This window comes from Ovis aries, chromosome 2 (assembly GCF_016772045.2).
Source record: "Ovis aries strain OAR_USU_Benz2616 breed Rambouillet chromosome 2, ARS-UI_Ramb_v3.0, whole genome shotgun sequence".
NCBI classification, from domain to species: domain Eukaryota; kingdom Metazoa; phylum Chordata; class Mammalia; order Artiodactyla; family Bovidae; genus Ovis; species Ovis aries.
Genome location: NC_056055.1, coordinates 30178133 through 30192420, shown reverse-complemented (window position 1 = coordinate 30192420; position 14288 = coordinate 30178133). Strand labels below are relative to the sequence as shown.

The window sequence follows — 14288 nt, the reverse complement described above, 5'->3', positions numbered from 1 at the left end:
AGCTCTATAAATATTTTTTCAGTCAATAAATCAAAGTTTTAAGGAAATATTATATAAAAATGGATGTAAGTCTTCAATTTGGGGACTTTTAATCATTTGCTGCAGTGTCATCTGTAGCTTTTGTTTATAAAAACATTTGTAAGCAGTGAGCTTTCCTGATTCATGGCCTAAACTCAGCATCAGCAAAGGAAAACCCTCTTAGTCTGCCTGGCCTGAATTCCACAGGCTGCAGCTTAAAAGACAGAAATATGTTTCTCACGGTACTGAAGCCTGGGAAGTCCCACGATCAGGGTGCCAGCTGATTGGATTCCTGGTAAGAGCTTTCTTCCTGGCTCACAGATGGCCACCTTTTCACTGTGTCCTCCTATGGCAGAGAGAGAGCTCACTGGTGACTTTTTTCCCCCTAAAATTTCATCTATTTATTAATTTTTGGCTGTACTGAGTCTTTGTTGCTGCGTGCAGGCTTTCTCTAGTTGCGGTACACAGGCTTCTCATGGCGGGGGCATCTCTTGTTGCGGAGCCCAGGCTCTAGAGCACAGCCTCAGTAGTTAATGGCACACACGTTTAGTTGCTCCACAGCATGTGGAATCTTCCCAGGCCAGGGATTGAACCTGTGACTCCTGCATTGGCAGCAGATTCTTTACCAGTGGACCACCAGAAAAGTCTTCTGGTGGCTTTTTATGACCTCTTTTAAACTTAATTACCTCCTAAAGGCCCCCATCTCCAAATATAGTCACATTGGGGTTTAGGGCTTCAACATATGGATTTGGGGTGGGTGGCACAGTTCAGTCTATAGAACCCTTACTTGGGGAAAGGGACCAGAGTCTAGTGCCCAGGGTTCCTAAACGAGCTTTCCACCTCCATCTTATTAGGGTTTCAGAAGGTGCAGTTCTTCAGTGGCTTTTATTAATATCTGATGCTAACTCTGAAACTCATTTCTTCAAATACCATCTGACATTAGTTTAGTTACCTATACTGAAAGTCAGATCCATCAGATCAAAACTGAGAAAGAATCTAGACTTATCAGTTTAGAACTTCCCTTTGTGTGTGAGAGTGTGTGTGTGTGTGTGTGTGTGTGTGTGTGTGTGTGTGTGTGTGTGTGAGTGTATGTGTGTGCGTATGTTAGTCGCTCAGTCATGTCTGACTCTTTGTGAACCCACGGACTGTGGCTCACCAGGCTTCTCTTACTATGGGATTCTCCAGGCAAGAATATTGGAGTGGATTGCCATTCCCTTCTCCAGAGGAACTTCCCAACCCAGGGATCAAACCCTGGTCTCCTAGAACTTCCCTTTAGGCTCATCAAAAAGGCATGTGAAATTTCTATATTGTATTTGTGGAAGAAAGAGAAAAAAGGATATAGAAGAGAAAAATTCTTTAAAACTATTAATTTTTGAGCATTTTCTCTTTTCTATTTATTGATACCCTCTTTGACAATTTTATTTCATGTATCTTGTGTGCAATATAGATTTTCAAACACAGATTATATAAATTATAATTGTGCTGTAAGTCATAAATTGTCTGAATGGAAGAGCAGCATGCTGGGATCATACAATTCCCAGGAAATACCTGATTTAAAGTCAGAATAACTTAAAAAGTTGGTAATTTCATGAACTAAAGTAGTGTAAGGGAAGAGTTCACATTCTCTTAAGTACAAAATGTATGTTCATTGTGATATTAAGATAATATATGCTAATGAATACATTTACATAGCTTTGTTGCTACATAGCATAACACTGATGACAAGTTCTTTAAAAATAAAATATAGTAAAAATAACCATTGGATTTGTTCATTAAATTTTCAGAAAACAATTTGAAGAAATGGCTTCTTATTTTAAGTTGTCTTCTGTAAAGGAATTTGCTAAACATGTAACTAATGCCACATCAGAAGAACGACAGAAAATGCTAAGAGACTTTTATACTTCCCAGTATCCAGAGGTAAGAGAATTTTTTGTGGATTCTCCCTCAGAATGCACTAAGTCTGCCTATGAGAAAGGAGAGAGAGTCAAGAATAAGTCTGAAAAAAGAGAATCTCTTATGAAAGAGCGGCTATCAGATTCTGAAACTTTGTCATTTAAAAATTCTACCAAAAAAATTTCTCCAATTTTCAGCCCCAACATATGTAAAAAAAAATCAATTAAGTTTCAAAATCATAGTTCCTATAAAGAAAAGGTGCTTTCCAATGATGTGGAAACTAAGAAATTACCTATAAGCTGTACCCAAGAGACTGACAGTGGGGAAAGCAGCCAAGCGTCCAAAGACACTGCAGCATCCTATTCCCTGAACAGTAAGTCTGGAGCAGATGAGTTGGAAAAGTTGAGAACTGCCAGGAAAGACCAACAGGATCTCACTGGTTTGGGTATTTCAAGAAATGGACCCATCTTCAAAGTGGAAAACAAAACAATAGAAAATCCAGTGTTAGAAGACACTTCTGTGGTAGGCTTACTTGGTGACACCTCTGTTCTTGATGACCTCTTTAAAAGTCATGAGAATAGTCCCACACAACTGCCAAAGAAGGTTCTTTCTGGGTCCATAGAAAAAGCAAAACAGAGACCAAAAGATTTCTGGGACATCTTGAATGACCAAAATGACGACAGTCTTAGTAAACTCACCGACTTGGCAGTAATAGAGACTCTCTGTGAAAAAGTGCCTTTTGCGGCATCTTCCAAAAGGAAGGAGGATCTCGAAGCTTCTCTTTGGAAATCAAACGAGAAATTTTTGTGGAAAAAATTTAACTTAAGTGATACAGATGAAAGCACAGCTAATACACAAGAGTGATACATAAACATATAGATGAATTACTACAACCAATGAATTTCTGCTATCAATGTTAAGAACTCTGTGTTCCACACTAATTATGTTACAAAGTTGTCAATATATATTTTTAATAAACCCTTGCTCTGGATTCTTTTTTAGTCTCAAATGTTACCATGTGTTGGTTTTCCTTGATAGCTGATTTGATCTTTAAAAAAAAATATGATCATATTATAGTATAAACCTGTTATTATGAAATGGAAAAGATCCTAGATTTGTTACTGGGAGACCTGGGGCATCTCTCATTGTATAATTATGTGACCTTAGATAAGTCATTTAGGCTAGTGTGCAGCCATTTCCTCATATGAAAGATGAAGGGCTTGAAATTGATGAACATGAGTATCTTCCAGTTTAAAAACACTTTGTTTCATTTTCCTAGATTCCATTAAGTCATAGAACCAAATTATGCTTACCCCCTCAAATCAAGTGTACATTAATGAGTTTCTTTCTTACTAGCATTTGTAAGATTAGTAACTGTTTTCCTTTTCCCTCAGTATCATGTGCTACCATTATGAAATTATTTATACAAAAGTAATAATGAGTACTAAATATATGATGTATATTAAAATAGTAAGCTCATAACTGCTCAAAAGCAAAGAGTTAATGTTGTATAATTTTACTATCAATATATGATATATGATGCTAAAGTAATATAATTATTATCATTAGCCACAGAACATCAGTGCCTCAACTTTTTATAAAAGTATATAAAACTTCGTATAGTATTTTTGTATTTCTCTTAAGTATGAATAAATGAGTAAACATTTGATTTTATTTAAAACTTTTATATTTTGTTGAATTTAACATATGCTTTATAACCAGTAAAATGTGCTTGTTGTTGAGTTCACTTGTTTGGAAATATTCACTGTGTGGGTACTGTGCTGTGAGCACTAGATGTACAGGTGAGGCACTGCTACCAGTAAAACAAACGAAACCATGTCTATAAAGAGTCATGTCTATAAAGCCCCTGGCACATGGTAGCAGACCCGAGCCTTCTACTGACCCACGCACAGATGCTCTGTGGCAACTTTCCGTCAGTTGAACTTGCAGGGCTATGATGGGAGGAAGTGTCCAGAAAATAGCAGTGAACCAGCAAATGGTGGTGCTCAGAGAACACTGAATTGTTACTGTATTGGGGGGGAGAGGCCCTTTGGAGTACCCAGCCATTGTAGTGTCAAGCTGTTGCTCAGAAATGACAAAAAGAAAGAAAGAAAACTCTTTTCTCAGGGGACCGAATAGCCAGTGAATGGCCTAACTCTCTAGGGCAGTGTTGAGAGCTATGAAATATATTTTACTTCATGACCCAGTACATATGTGTTATATATATGTGACTGAAATAAAATGTTTATGAAATATTTACCCTTAAGGCATGCAACATACTTCGATATTTTCTCTTCTGTTGTAATTTTGGCTCTTGTATATGTATGTTTTTTTTTAATGTTTTCATAACCCACTAAATTGATTTCATGATCATTAATGATTGGTAACCACAGTTAAAAAATTCAGTTTTAGGTTATATAGACTTAGTTGGGGTTTTTTTCTTTTTTCCTACTGGCAGCAGAATTGTATCCAGACTTAATAGATGCTACATTTCACCACCAAGAGCTTGCTGCAAAATGAATGTGCTGTTCAGTCTGTGGTAGACTTAATATATAAATGTTGTTAGACTGATGTGGGATCAGCTCTACCAGGACCTCAGAAAGAAAGTAGCTACCTCTTCAACTCAGCTTACATATCAGACAGTAGAGTTCAGTCATTTTAATAAAAGTATATTTTTCATAAAATCAGGTACTTTTTAATTTTTGTACATAGACTTGACCTTAGGAACATAAAATGATGTTCATACAACTATTAGCTCTGTACTCTTCAAATATAGTGAAATGCTATTAAACGAGATTTTTATCAATCATGGTCAAAATGGGAGTAAAAATACAGACTTGGAGTTAAGAAATTAGTTTCCAGCAGTTGTCAGTGAAATGTTTTGTCATAATTATCACGTAGGAATGGTATGCCAAGCAGAGGATGAGGATCAGTGTGGAAAGGAGCCAGTCAGAACATTCCAGAAGGGTAACTGTAAAGGTTGACTCTCCTTGCCATGGAGCAATGAGAAAATTTGGTTCAACCATTGATGCGTATGGGAACAGACACTATAACAACAGTCCTTCCTTCCTACTCCACTGGTGATGTGCTACCAAGTTCTGCCAACTAAGTAGGTGACCACAGGCAAATCACAGGGCTTCTTTCAGCCTCAGTTTCCTCTTTAAATTGGAAGATGGACTGAATCAGTGGTGGGTCAAGCAGTTTTTTTAAGCAATTGAAGTCCACTGTAAGTAGAGGCTCAATTATAACAATTAAAATGGAGGTCCATTGATTCAAGGAGCACTACTGTGCCTCCGTGGAGTATTAGTTTGAAAAGGAATAAGATCATTGCTAAAAAACCTTCCAACTTCAAGTTTCCATGATTCTATTTGCCACAATCTGTATTTTTTTACTTTTCAAAGCAATGACAGTTTCTGGCTGCTAGCACTCAACACACAGTTGTCATTATTGGAAACTGAGGCAAGATACTGTGAAATCTTTGCACTTGAATTCCTCAGAGGTCCCTGCAAGCCCTGAAACCACTTAGTTGGGTAAATTAACATCTTCTACAAGCAGTGCAGCTGCCCTCATGTGTTCAAGGTGACAGAACCTTAGTTTTCAGAGATGAGTTGGTGATAAACTTCATCAATCCATAGAATATGAGAAAGCCAAGGGAAGTATAGTTGTTTTTAACATTGATTATGCAGTTTTAAGATTCTGAAGTTATTCTTCCTTTATGGTATAAAATAATCTTACAAAATGATATAGTATTCTCACCTATTTCATCATCCTTTATGTAAAAGTTGCTAACCATATCTCAGTTCCCCCAAATTTTCACATTTACTGATCTATACCCCTCGTCCAAGGTAAGGAGCAGAGGCTGCGCTTTGCTGGAGCAGCCGTGAAGAGATACCCCACGTCCAAGGTAAGAGAAACCCAAGTAAGACAGTAGGTATTGCAAGAGGACATCAGAGGGCAGACACACTGAAGCCGTACTCGCAGAAAACTAGTCAATCTAATCACACTAGGACCACAGCCTTGTCTAACTCAAAGAAACTAAGCCATGCCTGTGGGGCCACCCAAGACGGGCGGGTCATGGTGGAGAGGTCTGACAGAATGTGGTCCACTGGAGAAGGGAATGGCAAGCCACTTCAGTATTCTTGCCTTGAGAACCCCATGAATGGTATGAAAAGCCTAAATGATAGGATACCAAAAGAGGAACTCCCCAGGTCATGAGGTGCCCAATATGCTACTGGAGATCAGTGGAGAAATAACTCCAGAAAGAATGAAGGGATGGAGCCAAAGCAAAAACAATACCCAGTTGTGGATGTGACTGGTGATAGAAACAGGGTCTGATGCTGTAAAGAGCAATACTGCATAGGAACCTAGAATGTCAGGTCCATGAGTCAAGGCAAAATGGAAGTAGTCAAACAAGAGATGGCAAGAGTGAACGTCAACATTCTAGGAACCAGTGAACTAAAATGGACTGGAATGGGTGAATTGAACTCAGACGACCATTGTATCTACTACTGCGGGCAGGAATCCCTCAGAAGAAATGGGGTAGCCATCATAGTCAACAAAAGAGTCTGAAATGCAGTACTTGGATGCAATCTCAAAAATGACAGAATGATCTCTGTTCATTTCCAAGGCAAACCATTCAATATCATAGTAATCCAAGTTGATACCCCAACAGTAATGCTGAAAAAGCTGAAGTTGAACGGTTCTATGAAGACCTACAAGACCTTTTAGAACTACCACCCAAAAAAGATGTCCTTTTCATTATAGGAGACTGGAATGCAAAAGTAGGAAGTCAAGAAACACCTGGAGTAACAGGCAAATTTGGCCTTGGAATGCAGAATGAAGCAGGGCAAAGACTAATAGAGTTTTCCCAAGAAAATGCACTGGGCATAGCAAACACCCACTTCCAACAACACAAGAGAAGACTCTACACATGGACATCACCAGGTGGTAAACACCAAAATCAGATTGATTATATTCTTTGCAGCCAAAGATGGAGAAGCTCTATACAGTCAACAAAAACAAGACCAGGAGCTGACTGTGGCTCAGATCATGAACTCCTTATTGCCAAATTCAGACTTAAATTGAAGAAAGTAGGGAAAACCACTAGACCATTCAGGTATGACCTAAATCAAATCCCTTATGGTTATACAATGGAAGTGAGAAATAGATTTAAGGGTCTAGATCTGATAGATAGAGTGCCTGATGAACTATGGTCTGAGGTTCGTGACATTATACAGGAGATAGGGATCAAGACCATCCCCATGGAAAAGAAATGCAAAAAAGCAAAATGGCTGTCTGGGGAGGGCTTACAAATAGCTGTGAAAAGAAGAGAGGCAAAAAGCAAAGGAGAAAAGGAAAGATAAAAGCACCTGAATGCAGAGTTTCAAAGAATAGCAAGAAGAGATAAGAAAGCCTTCTTCAGCGATCAATGCAAAGAAATAGAGGAAAACAACAGAATGGGAAAGACTAGAGATTTCTTCAAGAACAACAAAATGGGAAAGACTAGAGATCTCTTCAAGAAAGTTAGAGATACCAAGGGAACATTTCATGCAAAGATGGGCTCGATAAAAGAGAGAAATGGTATGGACCTAACAGAAGCAGAAGATATTAAGAAGAGGAGGCAAGAATACACAGAAGAACTTTACGAAAAAGATCTTCACGACCCAGATAATCACAATGGTGTGATCACTCACCTAGAGCCAGACATCCTGGAATGTGAAGTCAACTGGGTCTTAGAAAGCATCACTACAAACAAAGCTAGTGGAGGTGATGGAATTCCAGTTGAGCTATTTCAAATCCTGAAAGATGATGCTGTGAAAGTGCTGCACTCAATATGCCAGCAAATTTGGAATACTCAGCAGTGGCCACAGGACTGGAAAAGTCAGTTTTCATTCCAATCCCAAAGAAAGGCAATGCCAAAGAAGGCTCAAACTACTGCACAATTGCACTCATCTCACATGCTAGTAAAGTAATGCTCAAAATTCGCCAAGCCAAGCCTCAGCAATACGTGAACCTTGAACTTCCAGATGTTCAAGCTGGTTTTAGAAAAGGCAGAGGAACCAGAGATCAAATTGCCAACATCCACTGGATCATGGAAAAGCAAGAGTTCCAGAAAAACATCTATTTCTGTTTTATTGACTGTGCCAAAGCCTTTGACTGTGTGGATCACAATAAACTGTGGAAAATTCTTAAAGAGATGGAAACACCAGACCACTTGACCTGCCTCTTGAGAAACCTATATGCAGATCAGGAAGCAACAGTTAGAATTGGACATGGAACAACAGACTGGTTCCAAATAGGAAAAGGAGTGTGTCAAGGCTGTATATTGTCACCCTATTTAACTTCCATGCAGAGTACATCATGAGAAACGCTGGGTTGGAAGAAGCACAAGCTGGAATCAAGATTGCTGGGAGAAATATCAATAACCTCAGATATGCAGATGACACCACCGTTATGGTGGAAAGTGAAGAGAAACTAAAAAGCCTCTTGATGAAAGTGAAAGAGGAGAGAGAAAAAGTTGGCTTAAAGCTCAACATTCAGAAAACTAAAATCATGGCATCCAGTCCCATCACTTCATGGGAAATAGATGGGGAAACAGTGGAAACAGTGTCAGACTTTATTTTGGGAGGCTCCAAAATCACTGCAGATGGTGACTGCAGCAATGAAATTAAAAGACACTTACTCCTTGGAAGAAAAGTTAGGACCAACCTAGATAGCATATTCAAAAGCAGAGACATTACTTTGCCAACTAAGGTCCATCTAGTCAAGGCTATGGTTTTTCCTGTGGTCATGTATGGATGTGAGAGTCGGACTGTGAAGAAAGTTGAGCTCCGAAGAATTGATGCTTTTGAACTGTGGTGTTGGAGAAGACTCTTGAGAGTCCCTTGGACTGCAAGGAGATCCAACCAGTCCATTCTGAAGGAGATCAGCCCTGGGATTTCTTTGGAAGGAATGATGCTGAAGCTGAAACTCCAGTAGTTTGGCCACCTCATGCGAAGAGTTGACTCATTGGAAAAGACTCTGATGCTGAGAGGGTTTGGGAGCAGTAGGAGAAGGGGACGACAGAGGATGAGATCACGGACTCGATGGACGTGAGTCTGAGTGAACTCCAGGAGTTGGTGATGGACTGGGAGGTCTGGCACGCTGCGATTCATGGGGTCGCAGAGTCGGACACGACTGAGCGACTGAACTGAGCTGAACTGAACTGAACTGATCTTCAAATCTGAAAGAATGGATTCAATGCCTCCCTCGAATGTCGGTTTTCACATGTGAAGCAACTGAGCTCCACAGTCACTATGTCATAAATCCAGTTAGCAGTGGATTGGGCATCTTCAAAGATGTCAGTGAACCTGAGATACTATAAGATGCATCTGCCATCAAAGAGCCCAGAATGCAAAGCACTTTTTAGGCTCCTCACCTAATTCTGATTTAATCCTCATTGATGTGACCTTTCCCAGTTCTATCCCACCTTCTTTTGCAAAACATGCTTTACCCAGAACTTTCTGAAAGGCCTTAAAGGAAAGGCTCGTAAGCTCAGGAACCGGTCTTAGCCCTGGTGACACTGCGTTTGCCCTGGGTGACAGCCCCATACACTGCCTTTGCCTCACCCCTCTCCCAGTGCTTGTGGCAGGTAGAAAGGACACTGCACTTTTTCTCTGTTAAAGATCAACCATAGGATCTTGCCTTACATGATCTTGCAGTCTTAAATGATTGCAGCCATGAAATTAAAAGATACTGCTTGGATAGAAAGTTATGACCAACATAGACAGCATATTCAAAAGCAGACATTACTTTGCCAACAAAGGTCCATCTAGTCAAGACTGGTTTTTCCAGTGGTCATGTATGGATGTGAGAGTTGGACTATAAAGAAAGCTGAGCACCGAAGAATTGATGCTTTTGAACTGTGATGTTGGAGACAACTCTTGAGAGTCCCTTGGACTGCAAGGAGATCCAACCAGTCTATCCTAAAGGAGATCAGTCCTGAGTGTTCATTGGAAGGACTGATGCTGAAGCTGAAACTCCAATACTTTGACCACCTGATGCGAAGAGCTGACTCATTTGAAAAGACTCTGATGCTGGGAGGGATTGGGGGCAGGAGGAGAAGGGGATGACAGAGGATGAGATGGCTGGATGGCATCACTGACTCGATGGACGTGAGTCTGAGTGAACACCGGGAGTTGATGATGGACAGGGCCTGGCGTGCTGTGGTTTGTGAGATAGCTGAGTCAGACACAACTGAGTGACTGAACTGAACAGAACTGATATCTTTTAAACTTTGGATTTTTCTTTAGTTTTTGTAAAGTGAGACATTCCTCTAGACTGAAAGATGGACTTCAAAGGAGGCCTCATTAAGCTAATCTGTATATATTTTCTTCTTTCCTAAAACTATTATGAAAGTATTGATAAAAACAACAGAACAAAATCTTAATTTTTCAAAACATAAATGTCAACATGTAGTCATGAGAACTTCTGATCTTACATGATCAGAGTCCACCCACGTTGCTCACCTGCCAGTGCCCTCACTGTGCTTCCCACACTCAACTGTGTCACACTCTCATCCGTCTCACTGAAGGCGCACTCACTGCCTTCCAGACCCAGCGCCAGTGCCCTAAATGGTCTCCCTTTAGCACTGCCTAGCGACTTCCTTTTCACTTTTCACTTTCATGCAGTGGAGAAGGAGATGGCAACCCACTCCAATGTTCTTGCCTGGAGAATCCCAGGGACGGGGGAGCCTGGTGGGCTGCCGTCTATGGGGTTGCACAGAGTTGGACACGACTGAAGTAACTTAGCAGCAGCAGCAGCAAAGCCACAGGGTTTTCCCAGGTCAGTTCCTATCTGCCCCCACCAAGCATCCTGTTCACCAGTATCAATGGAGCCCCCAGTGTGGTGCCCAGCAACCTAGTATCTTCCCCACCTCAATCAGTTTTCCCCAGCCTCCCCAAACACTTCATCCAACTGCATCTCAGACTTCTTAACTCCCCAAGTTCCCTGGTTAGTAGGTACTTCATCCTCCTGCGTCACCTATTGGGAAGTGCCACCAGTGAATGAGCTCTGAATGTCATACTTGGGAGACTGCAGAGGTCATATCACCAGGCAAGTCATACCCAGAGGCAGCAATTCACTGACCAGCCAGGAAAAAGGCAAAACTGACCAGTTAGTGGGGCTTTTGCAGAGGTGCCATTTACTGCCTGAAATGTCCCAGAGCTGCCACATTCCCCTGAAAGGCATAACAACTCCTGTAGTCCTAAAAGACCCCACAGGGCACAGCCGGTGTGTGGGAAACGTTTGGGGGAGGGCAGGCAGGTCTCGAGAAGCTTGAAGTGTCCCCTAGGGAGGTGTGTGAGTAAAGGAAGAAGACCCACCAAGGAACGAAAGCACAAATGAAGGGTGCTCTCTTGAGTGGTGGAAAAGGTAAGCTTCCTAACTACAAAACAGGGAAGACCCCCGCCGCCCCACCACCACCGCCTCCCTCGCTTCTCTCGGGCGCTGCACGCCTCTTCCCCCAGAGCACCATCAGGGGAATCCACGTCGCTCCTGGTTCCGCCTACCTCTCTCTCCCTCGTGGCAGGCATATATTAGACACTGTATGGAGAAATCGCTCTAAGTAAAGTAAAGCTCATTTGAATTTTCCTCAGCGAGTCTCCAGGCCACCCGCCGCTGCTGAGGGTCGTTACTAGAAGCCCTTGCTGCGGTGCCACACAACCGGAGAGAGGATTCACCACCTCCAAGAAGGGGGAGTCATCCGCCAAATTAGGTTTACCTTCTCCCTTTGGGGAAAAAAAAGAAAGCGAATTAAATTATGCTTTGGCTGTATTGATGGAAAACATGAAAAGCAAACTCCGGGGCCTCGTGCCTCGAGGGCACCTGATGTCCCGTTAGCTGCAAACCTCAAGAAAGTCCGCGAGCCCCTCTGTGAGCAGCAAGCATTGGGTTGCCGATCTCCACCGGGCCCTGGGATCTCGTCCACCGTGAAAAGTGAAGCAAGGAAGGTGGAGACGGTGCCCTTTGGGGTGGTGGGGGGGATATCCTGCTTCCCCTCTAGATTACGGGCGCCGCGAGGCGTGAAAATCCCCAACCCTGGGTTGGGGAACCCGCAGGAGCTTGCGATCCAGCCGGGGACAGACGGAGGGGGAGGTCCCCTCGGTGCGCACAACCCGCTATCGCCCCTCAAGCAGACACTGCCTGGCTCAGAACACACACCTGCGGGATCAGAACTCGGTGAGCAGTGAAAAGTTAGACATCCGCCCACCCGTGGGCCGCGCGGAGACTGGGGGAATCTCGCCGAGAGGGGGCCCCCTTCCCGCCGCTCGCGCGCGTCCCGCCCTGGCCGTGGAGGGTGCGAGGCCGCCGGGTGTGAACGGCGAAGGTTTCTGCGGTCTGGCCGGCGGCCGGCTGGAAAATCAGCCTCAACTTGATCCCCAGCGCCTCTAACGGAGGTCACGAGAAGCAGGAGGACGCGGGCGCCGGGTAGGTGGGCGGAATGCGAGCTCAGACTGAAGACCGCGAGGTATGGAGGGCGCTAGGAAGGAAGCCAGCCGGCCAGATGGAACTCCTCCTGGCAGGGCCCGAGCTCGGTGCCTGCGAGCGCCCCTGGGCGGCTCGGCGGGGCACACCCGACGGCGGCGGAGCCGACGGTCCAGGAAGGAAATCGGGCTTAGCACCTCTTCGCACAGCACCTAGATCCCGGCCAGCTGCGCCAGGAAACGGGCCCCCCACGTGCAAAACTGCTCCTCCACCTCCTACTCTAACTCCACCGCGGCACTCACAGCCGCCTCCCCCTGCAGCTTCTGTCTCCAGCCCCAGACCGCACGTATCGCACCCCTGTACCCCCCGCCTCCCGCCCAAGATCTTCCCTGCTGCTGCTTTCCCTCCCTTCCATCTTCCTCCCGCCATCCAAGCCCGGCCTTTGGCCAAGGGCCCTTCCCAGCCTAGAGTCCTAGAGAAATTTTCTCCGAAATAATGTCTCTCACTGCCAAGGGTCCGAGGTCCCGCCCCTCCACCTCCCATCTGGATGCCTGCAGACTTCTTTTTGGATTTCTAGTCTTGCTTCTCCTCCCTCCCTAATCCACTTTCCACACTGCTTCCAAGAGCGTGTTACCCCGGTGGAGGTGAACCTCGTATTTCCTCTGTTAAGCAAGCTAAGGGTGCTTGGGCTGAGGAATGAAGGTTCTGAGGGCTTCGGTTCTCATTCATTGAGCACTTACTATGTCATTCGTTAGGCATTTCAAGTGCATATTCTCATTTGACTGTCCAAGAACCCTTCTGGGTAGGAATTATTAAGTATTATTATCTATTATTATTATTATCATCATCATCATCATCTATTATTATGAAGGAAGAAACTGTATTACAGAGGATCACACAGCTTGTGGGTAGCAGAGGCACTTGGAGCCAGGCGGTCCTGCACTGCCCCCACCCCCCACCACTGCAGAAAACCCTGACCCTCCTAACAGGGATGGAGTGACCCGCAGCACCAGCTGTGTCCTAGAGGCTGGGTGGAAGCAGTACTAAGTGGCTAGGGCAGGCAGATGTTAGTGGCTTAGGGATCTGAGTTTCTGGAAGAAACTCAGTTTCTCAGAGGAGTCTCCACTTTTGACTCCTCTTCCTCACACTCACCTACCATCCTTAGGCTGCTCCTCTTACCTGGCAGCATGCTGGAGACAACACAGGTGTCGAATCCAATCCCCAAAGCAGACTTCTGCCATTCTCCTCACTCTCCACAAACACAGGCTCGAGAACCCTCCATCTCCAACACACACCCCTCCACCGCACAATCCACTTCACACCCTATCTTCCACCCTCCACCCCTTCTCATCCCAGACCAGGCAAGCATCAGCCTCTAGCCAGTTCCTTTGCACAGTGAATGAGACCAGCTCTGGGAAGCTCCAAGTGGCTCTGCTGCTGCTGCTAAGTCACTTCAGTCATGTCCCACTCTGTGCAACCCCAGAGACGGCAGCCCACGAGGCTCCCCCGTCCCTGGGATTCTCCAGGCAAGAACACTGGAGTGGGTTGCTATTTACCTCTCCAATGCATGAAAGTGAAAAGTGAAAGTGAAGTCGCTCAGTCATGTCCGACTCCTAGCGAAAGTGGCTCAATTGTGTAGAATTCTTTGCAACCCCATGGACTGTAGCCCTGCCAGACTTCTCTGTCTGTGGAATTCTCCAGGCAAGAATACTGGAGTGGGTAGCCAGCCCTACCCTTCTCCAGGGGATTTTCACAACCTAGAGATCAAACCCAGGTCTCCCGCTTTGCAGGTAGATTCTTGACCATCTGAGCCACCAGGGAAGCCCTTTGTCCTGGGAGAGGGTGGGAATTCTATCATTAATTAGTGACTAGGAATACAAGTGTCAGCACCGCTTCCCTTTCCAAGAGCCACA

General features: G+C 44.1%; 2 protein-coding genes across 11 annotated transcripts in view; one reads left to right on the top strand and one right to left on the bottom strand.

The window, feature by feature from the left end:
* Positions 1 to 4177, top strand: part of ERCC6L2 (ERCC excision repair 6 like 2) — a 155259-nt gene extending 151082 nt beyond the window's left edge. For 9 of the 10 annotated variants that reach the window (XM_060409071.1, XM_060409070.1, XM_027964231.2 and 6 more), the window contains one exon: positions 1803 to 4177. In XM_060409071.1, the coding sequence (XP_060265054.1) occupies positions 1803 to 2775 (973 nt within the window). In that variant the 3' untranslated portion in view covers positions 2776 to 4177. Of the gene's footprint in view, positions 1 to 1203; positions 1307 to 1802 lie in introns of those variants that run through there. The other variant, XM_042243050.2, reaches the window with a different exon arrangement.
* Positions 4178 to 4567: 390 nt separating this feature from the next.
* Positions 4568 to 12918, bottom strand: LOC121818500 (collagen alpha-1(III) chain-like). Its single transcript, XM_042242680.2, has 3 exons — positions 12490 to 12918; positions 11799 to 12430; positions 4568 to 11678 (listed from the first exon to the last, which is right to left on the bottom strand). Exons 1-3 carry the CDS (start codon positions 12916 to 12918, stop codon positions 11627 to 11629), a joined length of 1113 nt encoding a protein of 370 aa, XP_042098614.1. The 3' UTR covers positions 4568 to 11626.
* Between the last annotated feature and the right edge of the window lie 1370 nt (positions 12919 to 14288).

Bases quoted from the DNA above. Each gene is read 5' to 3' on its own strand.
- LOC121818500 (XM_042242680.2), bottom strand. From the start codon at position 12,918: ATGGGAGGTGGAGGGGCGGGACCTCGGACCCTTGGCAGTGAGAGACAT. The intron at 12,431-12,489 runs GCACCGAGCTCG...CTTCCTTCCTAG, and splicing joins CCGCCCAGGGGCGCTCGCAG to CGCCCTCCATACCTCGCGGT. The intron at 11,679-11,798 runs GTTTGCAGCTAA...TTTTCCCCAAAG, and splicing joins GGCTCGCGGACTTTCTTGAG to GGAGAAGGTAAACCTAATTT.